This window comes from Folsomia candida, unplaced genomic scaffold (genome assembly GCF_002217175.1).
Source record: "Folsomia candida strain VU population unplaced genomic scaffold, ASM221717v1 Fcan01_Sc009, whole genome shotgun sequence".
Classification (NCBI taxonomy): Eukaryota; Metazoa; Arthropoda; class Collembola; order Entomobryomorpha; family Isotomidae; genus Folsomia; species Folsomia candida.
In genome coordinates this window covers 2,456,674-2,469,920 of record NW_019091201.1, presented here as the reverse complement: position 1 = coordinate 2,469,920, position 13,247 = coordinate 2,456,674, and the positions used below count along the sequence as shown (strand labels likewise).

Genomic DNA, 13,247 nt, shown 5'->3' with positions numbered 1-13,247 from the left:
ATAATAAAACAGACCAGAATTCAGAATACTTAAAAAAGTTACGGGTGCAAAATTTGCACTGCAAATGGTAATTCTCACAATCAAATTATTTAATGACACAGTGAAGACATAAGTATGCAATCTTCTTATCATAACGTTGCAATCTCAAATGAGTGAAAGCTTGCATATATTGTTTTTACAATTTCTTCTAAAATATACTACTTTAAAAAGTAGGTAGTAGCATTTGATCATATCAATGATATGATATCATACAGTATGATTCATACATACTCCAGAGTTAAATAGCATTCGGATTCATAATTTCATTTTCTAAAGATAACTAGAATTTTGATGATAATACGGGTGCATAATACGAATAATTGTCTGATTATAACCTGATTGCCTCTCTGCAGTAACTAAAAACTAAATCATTACAAGTCTACATACTTATTACTTTAAATATTATTATATTCTGAAAATTGATGAATTTGCTTATATCTGTACAGATTAAATGCACAAAGGGGAGTGGTTGGTGATGATGCTGGGGTCATACTATTAATATTTAGTAGGAAAGTTATTAGTTAACTCATACTTCGGGTCTTTTTGTGTGAGGTATTTTGATTGCTTTAGGTTTCAAGGGATCTTCGTCCTCTTCTTCATCTCCAGCAATGTGAACGAAAATTGATGGGTGTGACTCCTTCTCAGGTTTATGGAGTTCATGGGCTTCACCTGAAATATAAATTTTGTAGTAATAATGACCTCATCGACAATATCGACATAAGCATTCTGTTTGTGGTCTCACCTGGGCTCAATTTTGCAAGTGCAGATATGAGGTCATAATTGACATTTGGATGCGATTCGGGACAAGGCTGCAATTGATTTTGAATGTTTAAATGAAATAAAATTTTACTTGATATGATTTTAGATATTAATAATATTAGTACCTCCCAATCTACAGGAGGGGAACAAGGAGGTGAAATGAGGAACTGCTTATCTGGAGTGGGTGGATGTAGTAATCCATCCTCCTTATCCTTTCTTACAATCTAAATACAAAATAAAATTGTATGAAATTGATGAAATCAACCTTTAAAAACGCTCTAAAATTATGACAACTCACCGGATTCTGACCAAAATAACACTTTAAAATATTTTCGCCCAAGACACTCCCATGCATCTTAATTCTCGCCTGGATCGCACTCGCCGCCGACGCATACGTGACTCTGACCCGTTTAAAACTCTTAAAATAGTGAAACGCTGCATCTTCGCCGTAAAGTTGGAACAAACTTTCCAAACGTTTCTTTAGTTCGTCTTGCTCAAAAAATTCGACGTTAAACCCGGTGACGATTAAGTTGGTGGGGAAATCTTCGTCAATGATTTCGTCTAAATTTATATCGAAATCTTCCCATTCTCCGTTCAATATCCGGTACTGGAGTCTTTGTCGTGCCTCATTGTTGGCGTTGTTTTCCTCATCCATCGCTTCCAGGCGGAGTCCATCTTCCGCATTTACGAAAATGTTGTTGTCGTCGTCGACGTTATAATTTTCTTCGCCGTCCTGTTGACCCATAATTTTGTCGTCTGCGGGCATTCTTTTAGTTATCCAAAATATTATTTTTATTGTTCGATTTATCAAGATCGTTTTTTTAAAATTGTATTTATATCTAGAATTTAGCTATTTCCGTGGTGGTAGAGTAAACTTGTACAGATTTTAATGTCACAATATCACTAATTTTCACAATCGAACATGATCATTTATTTATTTAGCAGTGGCTCTTCATGTATGAAGGTTATTACAGTCACAATTTTTTGTAGATCTTCTTGACGTCAGCAAACTATCACATATTAAATGAGTTTTTGTCACTTCATTTCATCTCATTTCTGATGAAACAAAGTTTGTTTAACAAACTGTAGGTATACCCAAAACGCCGTAGAATTAATTATTAATTGTTTATAATTTTCGTTTCACCACCACCACCACAATCGGAACTGCAATTTTAGTAAATATTATTGCCAAACAATTCTTCTCATTAAGCCGAATACACGAAAAAAACTCGCACATATAGAAATGACTCGTCAAACCAACTTATTTTGGTTGGTAATAAATTGAATTAAACCTAGAGTCAAGTGGAATATTTATTCTGGAAATGTTTAGCAAAACACTACGCGAATTTGTGAGAAAAACCAGTAGCAATAAGTAATGGGAGTGCAGGAATTGATTTCTATTTCTATTTCGACTTGTCCAAAAATAGCAGCAAATGAAATTACAATATTAATGCCTACTTTACTTTCTTTCTCTTGTCTTTTACTTCAACATTGCGCTTTCTGCTCGTATGTGTTCGTGTATTTCTACATGTATGTAAGCGAGTATATGAAATGATGATATTAGTTGGGCTTTTTTCGCTATATGTTAGTAAAGGTAGATAGATTTCTGAAACCAGGTTTGCAATAAGAAAGTAATGCGAATTGAGACTTGGGCATGAGCATGAGGGAATATTCCTGACTTTCATTTCATTGTGTCCGAAGAATCGATAAATGGAGATTTTTACTAGAATTTTAGGTTTCTCAAGCCGATTTGACTACGGATTTTATCATGTAAACGAAATTATTATGCAATGCTGAAATATTGGATCTCATGATTTTTTGTCGGTATATGTAACCTTTTATTGCCAGCAATTTTATTTATTCGCTCTCGCTTATGTAAAACGGAAACCTTAAAATTCTCAGCAATGTGGAAATTGAAAATTGCATCCTGCATACATACATATATCGAATTTGAAATGCAGTGGAGCTTTTCAATTACAAAAATGTCTCGTCCTTGAGCTTTAATTCGTACCGTGTAATCAAGTCGCAAACAGAGTTTGACGAAAAAAAGTAGCAAGTTATATAATGCATCACTGAATTTGTAAAATTGTGGTAAAGCAAACCGATTAAAATCAATCAATCAATTGAACCAATCACCCTTTTTAAACTATTGAAGCAGAAAGAAAGGCAATTCTAAAAAAATATGACAATGACACGATTCAGATCTTTTGTCTATTTTTTTGGTTTCGCAATTTCGTAAGTAATTATTAAACAATTTGAATTTGTTTTGAAAAACTTTTAAATTCAAATTCATCTTAATCTTGTACAAATATACAATCGTGTTAAATGACAGCTAGACTCTAAAAAGCAATTAAAAGAAATGCGCTTCTGCAACGTCGACACTTATTTTTGCAATAAAAAATAAATAAAAAGAGCAACACAAAATTTTGCAGATAAAATATGAAGCTGTTGTACCAATCTCATCTCCAATAATTATAATTTACAAATTATGCATATAATGCATGTACTGGATTTTATTAAATACAATATAATTTTTATTTTCAATTGCGTCGCGCAGTTAAATTCACAACAAAAAGTTTAACAACTCGTAACTTACACAAATTAAGCTGAGGTTAAAGTTTTGACATTTTTTACGATTTGATACTTCGCCTCCTGAAGACACGTTTCAAATAAATGTTTTCATAAACGCGATGCATAAAACAAAGACCACACAGCACATTTGACATAAAATGCTCTCATATTCACATACTAATAAAACCATTAAAAATCTCAAAATTACACAACTCGCCGCAACAACCACAGGTAGATACAAATTTTTAAAAAAATTACAAATTAATTAAGAAAAAAACTGTTTGCTTGTTCACTCGATGGAAAGCATGTGATTAAATCAACGAAAAAAAAACACTTTTAAAATGCAAATGAATAATAATGATAAATGACCCCTAAACTAAAATAGAGTACAGATTTTGTAAAAGTTAAAGTTTTTTTGCCAATGTATGATACCCCTGATGAAATCAATATTAAGCAAATCTGGTTCACTTTGATGATGTATTGAAAAAGTGCACTAGTATCAATATCAAACCAATTTCATTTCGTTGCAATATCCCTTCGTGAGCGTTTTTTTGTCATGTTGTACATACATATGAGCAGCATTTCATGAGATTGAACATTAAACATGGAATGCAGCAGCAGTTTTGTTAAAAATGTAATGTAATGCTAAGCAAAGATCTATTAAAAGTAGACAGGTGGAAGTAGATAAATAAGAATATGTTTATGTAACAGATTATGTACAACAATAAGTATCAACTAAACCACGTCTGACAAAAAAAAGTTGAGCGTTTGTCGTTCTTGGCCCAAGGAATTTGATGAATTGCAATCTTAACCCTTTACGGAAAAAGGTGGTGTGTATAAAAGTGGAGTCAATTCAATGCCCTAATTCACTTGTTGTTTGACATCATCAAAAGAACAGTATCAAAACAAAATCTCAAAATCGAAATGATGAAAATTGTAAGGATTTTGAAAAGTATTCAAAATTTTGAATTCTGAAGAATAATTAAAATTTCATTTCAGATCGTTGTTGTTCTCGCTGGGCTTTGTGCCGTTGCTTACGCTGGTGGGGGTCACTACGCTGTGGATTACGGATTCCATGCTGGAGGTCATGGGGGTAAAGATATACGATTCTTAATTAAATGATATCCATCTAATGAAATGTTTTCTATACTTTTCTATGTCAAAGGTCATGGTGGATATGGTGAGTAACTTAATGAGAAAGGGTCATGCAAATTTAGAGCAATAATTATGAATCTATGTAGGTCATGGGCACGGTCATCACGGCCACGCCAAGGTTATGGCACATCAAAACAACCATCACTATAAATTCGGAGTAAGGGATTTAAAATTTTAGGAAATTTGACAAAAAAAAACCTAACTATATCTGATTAACTAAAGGTCACCGAACACGGACATGGGGGTCAAAGACATCATTGGCAAACAGGTAGATACATAATTATTAATTACGCATGTTGAATGAGTGCATTGCTAATTTAATTAATTACTCTAGCTGATACTTCCTACGGGGGGCACGGGCACGGTGGCCACGGGGGACCATACGGATACTGATAAGCTTGAAAACTTGACTGCGAAAAATTAATTATATAAATCAATAATATTATTGCGATTTAAACGCCACTCGAGTGAAATAAAATGTTCTAATTGAAATCAAATGATTAACATTGGGGGGAGTAATTATTAAAATCTAAAGATGAAAGATTGCTTATTTTTTTGCAAATCTCAGTTTTTTTGCACAATTGTAAATCATGCCCATTCATACAAATGAACTGTTGACTCTTTTTGTGAGACAAGTTCTGACAGGAAAATTCTCATTCTGAGAAAAGTGGAATATTTTAGTCTGCAGCAAAAGGTGGGTTGTGCTCATATCTAATCAGCATCAGCCACAATGTCAGTCAAACTCGAGGGTTTGTCCGCTCCTCCGTACTTTTAAATAACTGCCAACTTTGGAAATTTTAAATTTTCTACTCAACAAATTGGAAATTTTGTAATTTCCAGTGGTTCAAGACTGTATCCCACTAGTCTACCTTGGGGTGAGTACAAATTACTAAAGGTGAAAGGTTTTGGATTTGATTGGGTGTGTGAATCTGATTGAATATTTTTACTTTACTTTTACTTTATCGTAGAAAGGAATTGTTATGTCGGACAAAAAAAAGCTCGAGTCATCCACCGACGACGATCATGGAGTTGCTAAAACGATAGGATGCAATGAGGACGAAGAGGTTTCAAAAGTTGGAGAAATCTCGAAGGACAAGTTTCTTGACAAATTGGGCTTGGTCGCAATATCGAAACAAGAAAAGGAAGCAATTCCGTCGACTTCAACGTGTGCAGGTAATTAAAATAGTACTTAATAATAGAGGAAAGTTCAGGTTTTTTGTATTATTTGCTATTGAATTAATTGTGTTTTTTTTGTTTGTAAGTGATTGATTTTATAGTTCCGAATTTCAACAGAAGTATTGTTAACAATGATGTGCAACAACAACCACCTTTCAAGAGAACCCGATATAATGAATTACTACTTATGAGTGATGATAACGACGATGATGACGACTTCGCCACTTTCGAATGCCCTGTCATACCTGGACAAAATAATCGGATAGATGAAATGGAAAAGTTTTTCAGAAAAAGATTTACTGACATTGCGATGAGAGAAACGGCAGTTGAAGAACGAAATAGTAGTCATCCGTCGTGCAGCAGTAATCCCGACAATGTTGTTGAAGCAGATAAGACTACCGGCCTTGACAATTTACCACCAATCAAAGAACCTTCTCCCCACCAACAACAGGAACAGCACGAGAGTGACGAAATGTCATTGTCACCACAGGAATCTTTCAGTTTTAACAATTTGCAAGCCATTAGAGCATCAACTGCGGTTGCTGTTCCTTCCTCGGATCTGGTCAAACCTGTGTATATATTTGGAGGCAAGGAATACGTGGCGTTGGCAGATTTTCCCCATTTAAGATGCAGTGAAAACCAACATCATTCCAGTACCACACCAACAGCATCAATCCAGCATCATTTCAGCATTAGACCAGCAGTATCTCACGAGGATTATGCGAGTTTTAGAATACCTGCACGACGAAACCCTCATCCCGACATAATCTCACGTCGTCCCATTTCTCCCGATTATAACATCCACCACCCCCTACCAACGGCGGCTGACCGCAGCAGGTCGCCGTCTTCGATGGCAAGTTCCGTGATTGCTTCTGCATTGGCCAGCCTAAACAGTATAGCTCGTAACAACTCAGAGCCTTGGACATTACCGAGGGCAGACACGCCTGATCATCGTCAAGTTTCAAGAGCAAGACGTCTAATTGAATTAGAAGACACTGAATTGCTTGGATCCCCACCACATCATCGTAATAATAATAACAATAATAATAGCGACGGAGCTGTTGAGGATGACGCTGTAGCTGCTGATGCCACCGAAGAAGAATTTAGCGAGCTGGAAGTTGCATCGGATTCTGACCTACCGGAAAATCCGATTGAAAATTTTGATTCGACAACCGACTCCCCAACAGTCGATGTTGTAGGTTCAATAACTTATTATTCCTTTAAAATCTTTTCAATAGCTAAACCAAATGTTCTTGTTCATGTTTTTTGCAGCAAACTGCAGCTGCTACTCAAGATGAAGATGACGTTGAAAGTGAAAGTGGGGTTCATGTTTTTGGCAGGAACGGGTTTTATATTCGTACTACAGATTCGGATGGCAATGATTCCTCGAATAACGATACTACGATTGAAACAAATTCGAAATTCCACTCTTCTAAACTGACTCCCAAGAAGCATCCATGTGCACAGTGCGACGCAAGCGTTCTTTCAATATTCATTTATTGTCTCCGCTGCTTCAGAGTAAGAAATTTCAGCATAATTTCTTCATTTAAACAAATTATCCTTTATTCATTTGACCTTATAATCATCAGATTCGAAGAAATTGGCTCCCAAAACGTCCACGTGCACGGCGATTAAAGAAACGCAAGCAGCAGATGAACCGTAGAATTGACGTAGACTCGCTAATGATGACCACCACAAGTAGCACCACTCGACGTGGGGACCCATGTCTTGGTCAAGTTCAATCACCACGTATTATCCTGGACCGTGTAGATGATCCTCATCACCATCGATTCCTCCCATCGGACCGCAACATTGATCTCAACACTGCCTTCCTCGTGTCTGAAGATAACCCTGGACTCGATCGACTGCACCCTATTACACCCCCTGGAAGTATTACAATCTGCGAATTGCTCACTCCTCCAAGCTCAGAAGCTATGGGGGAAGATGAAAGGTCAGAACTTAAATGCATTTTAGGTTTAGATCTTGACCAACCTCACACAAGTGAGTCGCACCCTACTTCATCTGGCGTTGATCAACAGGGTAGCAAACCGGATAAGAAAACTTGTAGCTCAATTGATAGCAGCGACACATGCTACATTTGTTTTACGAGGCGAAAGAATTCCGCCTTCGTGCACAATAAGATCGCACATTTCTGTTGCTGTTACACTTGTGGAGATAAAATTCTCAAGAGGGATGGGAAATGTCCCATATGTAGAGAAAGGGTATTGAGGCTAGTTAAAGTATTGGATGTGTAATTTATTTATTTAAGGAACTCTAGCCTATATATTATGTATTTTTATTTAAACTCAATCAGAAGACAACATTGTTTGCCAAAGTAAGAGTACAAGATAAAAAGAAACTTAAGTTGTATATAAGTTGCATGGTTGTAAGTATGTTGTATGTAAGTTGCATGTAAATATTCAGATAAATGAGTTAAGTACGGATCAAATAAAGTATTCACAGAATGCTAGTTGTTTTTGGTGGTAATTGGTGCTAGAATAGTGTCATTCATATTGTACTGTGATAGTTTTCACAACTAGTTAAAATCTTAGTTCACTGAAGTAAAAAAAAATGTCTGAACGAGTCACGTAGATTGTAGGACAATCCAGAAAAAATGTATTTATTTATTTAAATGAAAGTTAAATATTGAAAGTTATACAATACCAGGTATTCGTGTATTAATAACCATAATTAATAAACTCATTGTGGAAACTCTAGATTTTTGAAAAACGAATAAAATATTTTCTTTTACTAAGAAAATGAACCGTTTCTTATGTATGACACAACAATGTATAATTAATTTTGCAAAAATCTAGTAATCGGCAAGGTATGCATACTAAAATACAATTTAAATCGGAATTAATACCGATTACACTAATAAACTATTAATAACTAATCAGCTAATTTCTACTATAACCTAAACAGACTTAATTGTTGGTGTCTTTTCAGTAATAATTCCATTAACGATTTTGGTAACAAACAATTAGTCGCTAAATATGAAACTAATTCATATCACTTGTTATACACATATTTCGGCCGATCTGACTTTTTGTGCGTCGTTCGATGCGTTGCTGCAATATAATTAATTACCGCAATTAATCAAATAGGTAAAAAACGTGCAATTCCAAGCCTAATTGAATGTCATCATCTAGTCAAACTAAACTCCAGTCAAATATTATAAATCCATTATGTTGAGTTGGGTCAATTCAGTCAGTCATAAAATTCCTCATTGATGTTGAAATTACTATAATTTCATGGTGGCGGATCACCAATTTGTAAAGCTTTCATTAATTTATCCTTGTCAAATTCGAAGTTATCCCAGGATTTTGCAGTCAAGGGTGAGTTTATGTACTCGTGATGCTTGTGTTTGTTTTTTATTTGTGAGGCTTGAATTGATGATGATGCCGCTTGCGCTACATTTGGAGTAGAGGTTTTAACAGAAGACGGCAACTTTCCGAAAAATGGAGATGATTGAGAAATGGATAAGGAGGTCGATACCGATTTAGAGCTATTGTTGCCGTTGTGATTGTTTGTGACTGGAATACCCATCGCCATACTTAGGAAATTTGCAGCATCCTTCGACGAAACTTGTTGAGAATCTTGACTAATGATGCTGTTGTCTTCAAAGAGTCGTTTCTTGATGTTGGCTCCTTTCTTTTTTCCGGAACCAATAGAAATATTTCCAGGAGTTTTATGAAATGAATCTCCGTCATCCTGAGATGATGTGATGCGCATACCTCCAAGCACTCTGATAAGCTCGTCTCCATTCTTACCCGGCACGGATGACAATGCGCCAGATAAGTTTGACGTAAGGTGGTAAGATTGAGAAGGAGTATTAATTGTGTATTCAGATTGAAGTGAATATGTCTCCTCCAAAGTGCAATTTTCTTCCTCCTCCTGGTTCTGATTGAAGTATTTGCTTCGAAAACATTGGATTCTGTTTCGACCTTCTAATTTATCTGCGATCCACTGCTTGAGTCGTCTACAAAAAACATTAATATCAAAAATAAGAAGACTACATAATGAGGAAAAGTGCCACTTTACGATTTTACTCACTTCACGTAGGTATAGATCGTGAAAAAATTAGAGACCGCTTGACCATGTCCTGAGATTTTAGGGTTTGTATCCTTCTTGTGTTCAGGAATTTCGTCAATGTTGAACCATGAAATCTGTTTGATTTCGTATTGAGTCTGAGGGAAAAATGGGAATTGGGTGTCAACTCCACGAACTAGATAAAGTCTGTAGAAATCAAAACAGAAATTCATTATTAATACGTTTTACACTACAAGCTTGGGCATTTATAATACATCAAATAATGAATGCATGAGTCGATATGATATGATTATCAAAATAATTTTTGAGTTATAATGTTACCTATCATTTCTATCATGAGTTTTACTTTCAATAAAGTGATTAGGATTTATTAAAGGCCTCATATTGTATCCAGTCTCTTCGAACACCTAATTAAATCAGCTTTGTAGTAATATTTCATTTTGTTAAAAATTCTACCAACTAACCTCACGAATAGCACATTCGATAGGATCCTCATTTTCATTCACTTTTCCTTTTGGGAAGCCCCACTGATTTCGAAATCCTTGCACGAGGACAACCTGTGTCAAGTCCTGATTCATTAAAATAGCACCGTAAGTTGGAACACGGCTTCGATAGGTACGAAAGTCGGCTAAATACTTGTCCACGTTTTCGTAATACTGTCGAAGGTGAGGTGCCTCCTGCAATATTGAAACCGTTCAAGTTATTTTGCAATAACTTCAAAAATATATATTACATGTTAATTGTCGATACCTTAAAAATTATGTAGGCAAATTGGTTGAATGGAATGTGTCCCAAACTGGCCAGGGCTGGGTCTCCTTCGTCCGTACTTTTTAGAGTATAAAAAGAAAAGTAACAAAATTTCCAGGATTACGTATAACGAGATTTTCGACCTTCTTTCAATGAAACTTACCAATAATGGTCAATAAAAAACCAATGAGCCAGCTCAACTTGAAATAATGCACGGACAGGATCAAACTTTTCCTCTTCTGGTATATTCATTATGAACCGGCTGAAAATTAAAGTACCGATAGCGTCGTATAGTCAAATCTTTCATATTACAGGAATGCAAATTCTTTCACCTACCAAAGAACATCCTGAATGACACGATCCGGCAGGCGAAACTTGATCACAGGAGGGGTCGAGTTTATCAACGGTTGCAGTAATTGGTCCTTCGACAAAGATGGGGTTTGCTGATAATGATGAGAACTGTTGGGTGTGCCCTTACTATTTGAGCGATGATATGACCTTTGCTGGTACTGCTGATAGAGATGATTCTGTCGCAAGTGTTGCTGGTGCTGTTGAAGAGTGAAGGCGTCCAAAATTTGGACATTCGAGTATGGCGAGGCACCCATAAGTCCCCCGAGGGGAAGGCTATTGACGTAGTTGAAACTCATCTACAAGAAAATAACATCAATTAAAATTTCATATTCACTTCGAATTTGGATATCATTGATATCAACAAATAAATCATTAAAATAGCCTCACCTTAACAGGTTTTTCTCGTCTAATAAACTTAATCAAACACAAATATTTTATCAAAACAAAAATTTGTTTTTATTAAATCAACATAAAATCAAAACTAAACTAACTAACCAAACAAAATTTGTTTAACAAATACAAATCGTTCATCAGAATTGACCTTGATTTACAATTTATTTAACAATATCAGCGCAGAGTATTTGTGTATCTTACTTTGATAATAAATAATCTTGGTCAATTCAACAATAAATAAAATCCTCAATGAATTAAATTAACTACTTTAAGTAAATAATTATTGTCGTTTTTGTGCTAAATAAATTCCCTCGAATTTCGAGTACGTCGCGTAAAATCCTCCAGTTTAAATAATAATATTCAACTTGCGACGATCAACCCGGCAAGTTCCAAGTTCCGGCTTCACACTTGCACAAAACTCCACATGTACAAACTCAAAATATTATTATGACAAGTTTTGTTTTTCTTAAAAAAATACAATAACTTTAATCACAATTAATTAAATAGTAGCCTTAATTATAATTGTGTCTGTGTGATTGTGGTCGTGTGGCAAGAATGGACTACTTGGAAGAACAGAGAAGCGAGCTCGAAGCGATCGAGGCAATTTACCCGATCGAGTTTAAATGTAATTAATTATTTTAAATAAAATTTCGTACATAATAGAATTAATTTTTTAATTGTATAATTATTTTCAGTGGTCTCAGATAGTCCTATCACATTTATGATATCCGTAAAGTCTGAAACGTACGAGGAAGGAGGAGAGGAAGGGCTTGCGTGTACTTTGAAGTTTGTATTTACGCCCAAGTATCCCGAACAAGTGCCTGATATTGAAATAATTGATGATGAAGAGGAGGAGGAGGACAATTCAAACCTTGAGCCGGAGGATATTCTCGACCTGACCGAGTTTCTGCGACAGCAGGTAATCAAATCATTAATCAATAACATATCTAGATTGAAGTGATTATAAAGGTAACGAGCAATGGTTGATTGATAATGTTTTATTTCCCATCAGGCCAACGAGAATGTCGGAATGGCCGTTGTCTTTACAATTGTTTCTGGTAAATATGCGCTAATTTTTACCGCATTTTTACCGCATGCTATATGTAGTTCAAAATTGTTTTTAATCATTTCAGCCGCTATAGAATGGCTTAATAACAAATGGGATTCAATTCTCAAGGAACGGGAGGATGAGGCAGAAAGAAAAAGAATTGCAGAGGAAGAAGCTGAACATGTAATAATAATAATTAAACAATTAAGATAAATCATGATAAATTTAACTCTATTTTACCCTTGTAGCAACGATTTGAAGGTACCAGAGTTAATGTACAATCATTCATCGCGTGGAAAACGGCCTTCGATCTAGAGCGTGAAGCCGCAAAAAAGAAACTAAATATAGGAAAGGACAAGGTATCGGCAGATTCGATAAAACTGACAGGAAGAGAGTTGTTCATGAGAGATAAATCTCTTATCGACTCGGATCTTAAGTTTGATGAAGGTAAGCTATTAATTGGTTCCGTTTCAGCAGCGTAAGAATTTTATGAAAAATATAACTCAACTTTCTTTACTGCATTTGTTTCAGATGATGACGCCGGGCCTATTGACGAGAGTTTATTTGAAGATATGGAAGATTTGGATATTGCGGATTCGGATGAAGAAAATTAAAATCATTTTATTTTCATTATGTTACTTACACGAGAACACTATCCGGTTTAATTTTATAAAACTCTTTCGAGTGTACTATACGTACGATACTTAAAAGGAAATTAATGTTACGTTATTCAGACTGATTGTGGGCAATACTTTGGATAATGTTCAATATCACGGATACTTTGAGTTAATTTTGTTCAGATTTGTATGAATAAATGTAATATAAAACTAATTCGAAATTCTAAACTTAAACTGTCTCATATTTTCATTCGATTTTTTCATGCATAGCGTAACATGTTTATACACATCATCACAAATAAACCGTCACAACGAATGTAACCAAGGGGTGAAAGAAG

General features: G+C 35.2%; 5 protein-coding genes across 6 annotated transcripts; 3 read left to right on the top strand and 2 right to left on the bottom strand.

The window, feature by feature from the left end:
* Positions 1–47: 47 nt before the first annotated feature.
* LOC110853834 (calcipressin-2) lies at positions 48–2,339 on the bottom strand. The gene is made up of 4 exons (XM_022102175.2): positions 1,097–2,339; positions 924–1,022; positions 782–848; positions 48–708 (listed from the first exon to the last, which is right to left on the bottom strand). Exons 1-4 carry the CDS (start codon positions 1,562–1,564, stop codon positions 566–568), a joined length of 777 nt encoding a protein of 258 aa, XP_021957867.1. The 5' UTR covers positions 1,565–2,339; the 3' UTR covers positions 48–565.
* A 1,810-nt stretch (positions 2,340–4,149) lies between these two features.
* Positions 4,150–5,028, top strand: LOC110854292 (cold and drought-regulated protein CORA). Its single transcript, XM_022102721.2, has 6 exons — positions 4,150–4,305; positions 4,369–4,462; positions 4,535–4,549; positions 4,611–4,681; positions 4,747–4,792; positions 4,859–5,028. Exons 1-6 carry the CDS (start codon positions 4,294–4,296, stop codon positions 4,915–4,917), a joined length of 297 nt encoding a protein of 98 aa, XP_021958413.1. The 5' UTR covers positions 4,150–4,293; the 3' UTR covers positions 4,918–5,028.
* Positions 5,029–5,223: 195 nt separating this feature from the next.
* LOC110853723 lies at positions 5,224–8,455 on the top strand. Of its 2 annotated transcripts, none has more exons than XM_022102037.2 (5): positions 5,224–5,399; positions 5,493–5,697; positions 5,787–6,895; positions 6,973–7,218; positions 7,290–8,455. In XM_022102037.2, exons 2-5 carry the CDS (start codon positions 5,505–5,507, stop codon positions 7,953–7,955), a joined length of 2,214 nt encoding a protein of 737 aa, XP_021957729.1. In that variant the 5' UTR covers positions 5,224–5,399; positions 5,493–5,504; the 3' UTR covers positions 7,956–8,455. The 2 variants fall into 2 exon arrangements, with proteins under 2 accessions (XP_021957729.1, XP_021957730.1); XM_022102038.2 differs by having other exon boundaries at positions 5,224–5,419.
* On the bottom strand, positions 8,296–11,577 carry LOC110853724 (mRNA-decapping enzyme subunit 2). The gene is made up of 8 exons (XM_022102039.2): positions 11,239–11,577; positions 10,837–11,147; positions 10,664–10,762; positions 10,504–10,579; positions 10,218–10,430; positions 10,075–10,160; positions 9,757–9,939; positions 8,296–9,682 (listed from the first exon to the last, which is right to left on the bottom strand). Exons 2-8 carry the CDS (start codon positions 11,145–11,147, stop codon positions 8,953–8,955), a joined length of 1,698 nt encoding a protein of 565 aa, XP_021957731.1. The 5' UTR covers positions 11,239–11,577; the 3' UTR covers positions 8,296–8,952.
* Positions 11,578–11,653: 76 nt separating this feature from the next.
* Positions 11,654–13,137, top strand: LOC110853725 (RWD domain-containing protein 1). The gene is made up of 6 exons (XM_022102040.2): positions 11,654–11,869; positions 11,940–12,163; positions 12,257–12,302; positions 12,378–12,475; positions 12,541–12,739; positions 12,824–13,137. Exons 1-6 carry the CDS (start codon positions 11,800–11,802, stop codon positions 12,904–12,906), a joined length of 720 nt encoding a protein of 239 aa, XP_021957732.1. The 5' UTR covers positions 11,654–11,799; the 3' UTR covers positions 12,907–13,137.
* Positions 13,138–13,247: the final 110 nt, after the last annotated feature.

Coding starts and splice junctions, on each gene's coding strand:
- LOC110853834 (XM_022102175.2), bottom strand. CDS start 1,564: ATGCCCGCAGACGACAAAATTATGGGTCAACAGGACGGCGAAGAAAAT. Junction 1,023..1,096: donor GTTATTTTGGTCAGAATCCG/GTGAGTTGTCAT, acceptor TTTTGTATTTAG/ATTGTAAGAAAGGATAAGGA. Junction 849..923: donor CCCCTCCTGTAGATTGGGAG/GTACTAATATTA, acceptor AATCAATTGCAG/CCTTGTCCCGAATCGCATCC.
- LOC110854292 (XM_022102721.2), top strand. Junction 4,682..4,746: donor ACCATCACTATAAATTCGGA/GTAAGGGATTTA, acceptor GATTAACTAAAG/GTCACCGAACACGGACATGG. Junction 4,793..4,858: donor AAGACATCATTGGCAAACAG/GTAGATACATAA, acceptor TAATTACTCTAG/CTGATACTTCCTACGGGGGG.
- LOC110853723 (XM_022102037.2), top strand. CDS start 5,505: ATGTCGGACAAAAAAAAGCTCGAGTCATCCACCGACGACGATCATGGA. Junction 6,896..6,972: donor ACTCCCCAACAGTCGATGTT/GTAGGTTCAATA, acceptor TGTTTTTTGCAG/CAAACTGCAGCTGCTACTCA. Junction 7,219..7,289: donor ATTGTCTCCGCTGCTTCAGA/GTAAGAAATTTC, acceptor TATAATCATCAG/ATTCGAAGAAATTGGCTCCC.
- LOC110853724 (XM_022102039.2), bottom strand. CDS start 11,147: ATGAGTTTCAACTACGTCAATAGCCTTCCCCTCGGGGGACTTATGGGT. Junction 10,763..10,836: donor GTCATTCAGGATGTTCTTTG/GTAGGTGAAAGA, acceptor TTTAATTTTCAG/CCGGTTCATAATGAATATAC. Junction 9,940..10,074: donor ACTCATGATAGAAATGATAG/GTAACATTATAA, acceptor TGATTTCTACAG/ACTTTATCTAGTTCGTGGAG.
- LOC110853725 (XM_022102040.2), top strand. CDS start 11,800: ATGGACTACTTGGAAGAACAGAGAAGCGAGCTCGAAGCGATCGAGGCA. Junction 12,303..12,377: donor TGTCTTTACAATTGTTTCTG/GTAAATATGCGC, acceptor TAATCATTTCAG/CCGCTATAGAATGGCTTAAT. Junction 12,740..12,823: donor GGATCTTAAGTTTGATGAAG/GTAAGCTATTAA, acceptor CATTTGTTTCAG/ATGATGACGCCGGGCCTATT.